Consider the following 1,549-nt stretch of genomic DNA (forward strand, 5'->3'; position numbering starts at 1 on the left):
GGAACGTCTCTCTCAGATTGGATATGTGATTCAACATCTTCATGCTTTTGACCAACATGTCGTCAACGTAGACTTGCATATTTTGTCCGATCTGGTTCCTGAAGAGCTTGTTCACGAGCCTTTGATATTTCGCTCCGGCATTTTTCAGACGAAGCGCATGACGCAGTAACAGTACGTTCCTTGGTCTGTTTCAAAAGATGTTTTTGGTATATCTGATTCATACATTCTGATTTGATTGTATTAGGAGAAGGCATCCATAAAGCTTAGCAGCTCATGACCGGCGGTAGCATCTATCAATTGATCGATTTTTTGGAGCGGGTAGCTGTCCTTCGAGCAGGCCTTGTTCAAATCAGTGAAATCTATGCAGGTTCTCCACTTCCTGTTAGCTTTCTTTACCATAACAACGTTTTCGAGCCAGTCAGGATATTGGATCTCCTGAATGAAGTCAGCCCTCAAGAGCCTCTCCACTTATTCTTTGATTGTTTGTCGCCTTTCTGGGGCGAAATGTCTTCTCCTCTGCTTTACTCGCTTGCAGGTGGGATCGACACTGAGTTTGTGCGTGTTGACCTCAGGATCTATGCCAGGCATATCTCCGGGGGCCCATGCGAAAACGTCTGCGTTATCTCTTAGAAACTGGATGAGTTCATGCCAGGTGTCTTCGCCTAAGGATGAGCCGATTTGAACCATCTTTTCACTATTATCTTAGTATAGAGGAATGGAGAGGAGGTCCTCGACTGGTTCATTTACGATGATCTGAGGTTCGTCTCTCATATCGAGTAGCTCAATCGGTAGTGTCTCTAATGCATTTCTGCCTTTGAGCGCCGTGGCGTAGCACTCTCTTGATTGCGGTTGGTCTCCTTTGACTTCGCCCACACCATTTGGTGTTAGGAACTTCATTTTTTGATGGTATGCAGATGCGACGGCACAGACGAGGTTTTGCCCGGGTCTTCCTAAGCTAGCGTTATAGGCCGAAGTGGCCCTCACTACTAGGAAGTTGATCATTGCGAATGCTTGACGAGGGGGCGCTCCGACAAGGACTGGGAGCTTGATTTGTCCTTCGACCTTAACTACCTCTCTCGAGAATCCGAACAGATGTGAATTTGCAGTCCTCAAGGGATCATCTCCTATCATCATCTGTTGGCAACGAGCATGGTTATGACCAAAGCATCGTCGTGGGGAAGTATTAAGTTATCGAGGTCTGCATGTGAGAACGAGATTTCATTTTCCACTTTCATCTTCTTGTTGCAGGTATGAATGGCATTGACTTGACGGGCATAAGCTTTGCGGGCTGCCAATGATTGTGTTTATGACCCCAGTAGTGGAATCGTCGAATTTCTGAGCGAGGGCTGAGAGGGGCAGGAGATTCATGGCGTGCTGGGGACGACGGTGGTCGTTGGGGGCTTTTTCAGTTTTGAGGGCTCCTGTCCCGCTGCTCTCTTTGGCCGCCGCCGCGTTCGACGTACTTCTTGAGGTAACCCCTCTTGATCAGTAGCTCTATTTCTTCCATAAGATGTCTACATTCATCCGTGTCGTGCCCGTGGTCCCCATG

General features: G+C 47.8%; 1 protein-coding gene across 1 annotated transcript; it reads right to left on the minus strand.

Moving 5' to 3' along the window:
• Window positions 1-702: 702 nt before the first annotated feature.
• Window positions 703-1,134, minus strand: LOC143882906 (uncharacterized). Its single transcript, XM_077386287.1, has one exon. The coding sequence runs from the start codon at window positions 1,132-1,134 to the stop codon at window positions 703-705; it is 432 nt and encodes a 143-aa protein (XP_077242402.1).
• Window positions 1,135-1,549: the final 415 nt, after the last annotated feature.

Source organism: Tasmannia lanceolata, unplaced genomic scaffold (genome assembly GCF_043159265.1).
Source record: "Tasmannia lanceolata isolate RefF3 unplaced genomic scaffold, GAP_Taslan_0.1 ptg000008l, whole genome shotgun sequence".
NCBI lineage: Eukaryota > Viridiplantae > Streptophyta > Magnoliopsida > Canellales > Winteraceae > Tasmannia > Tasmannia lanceolata.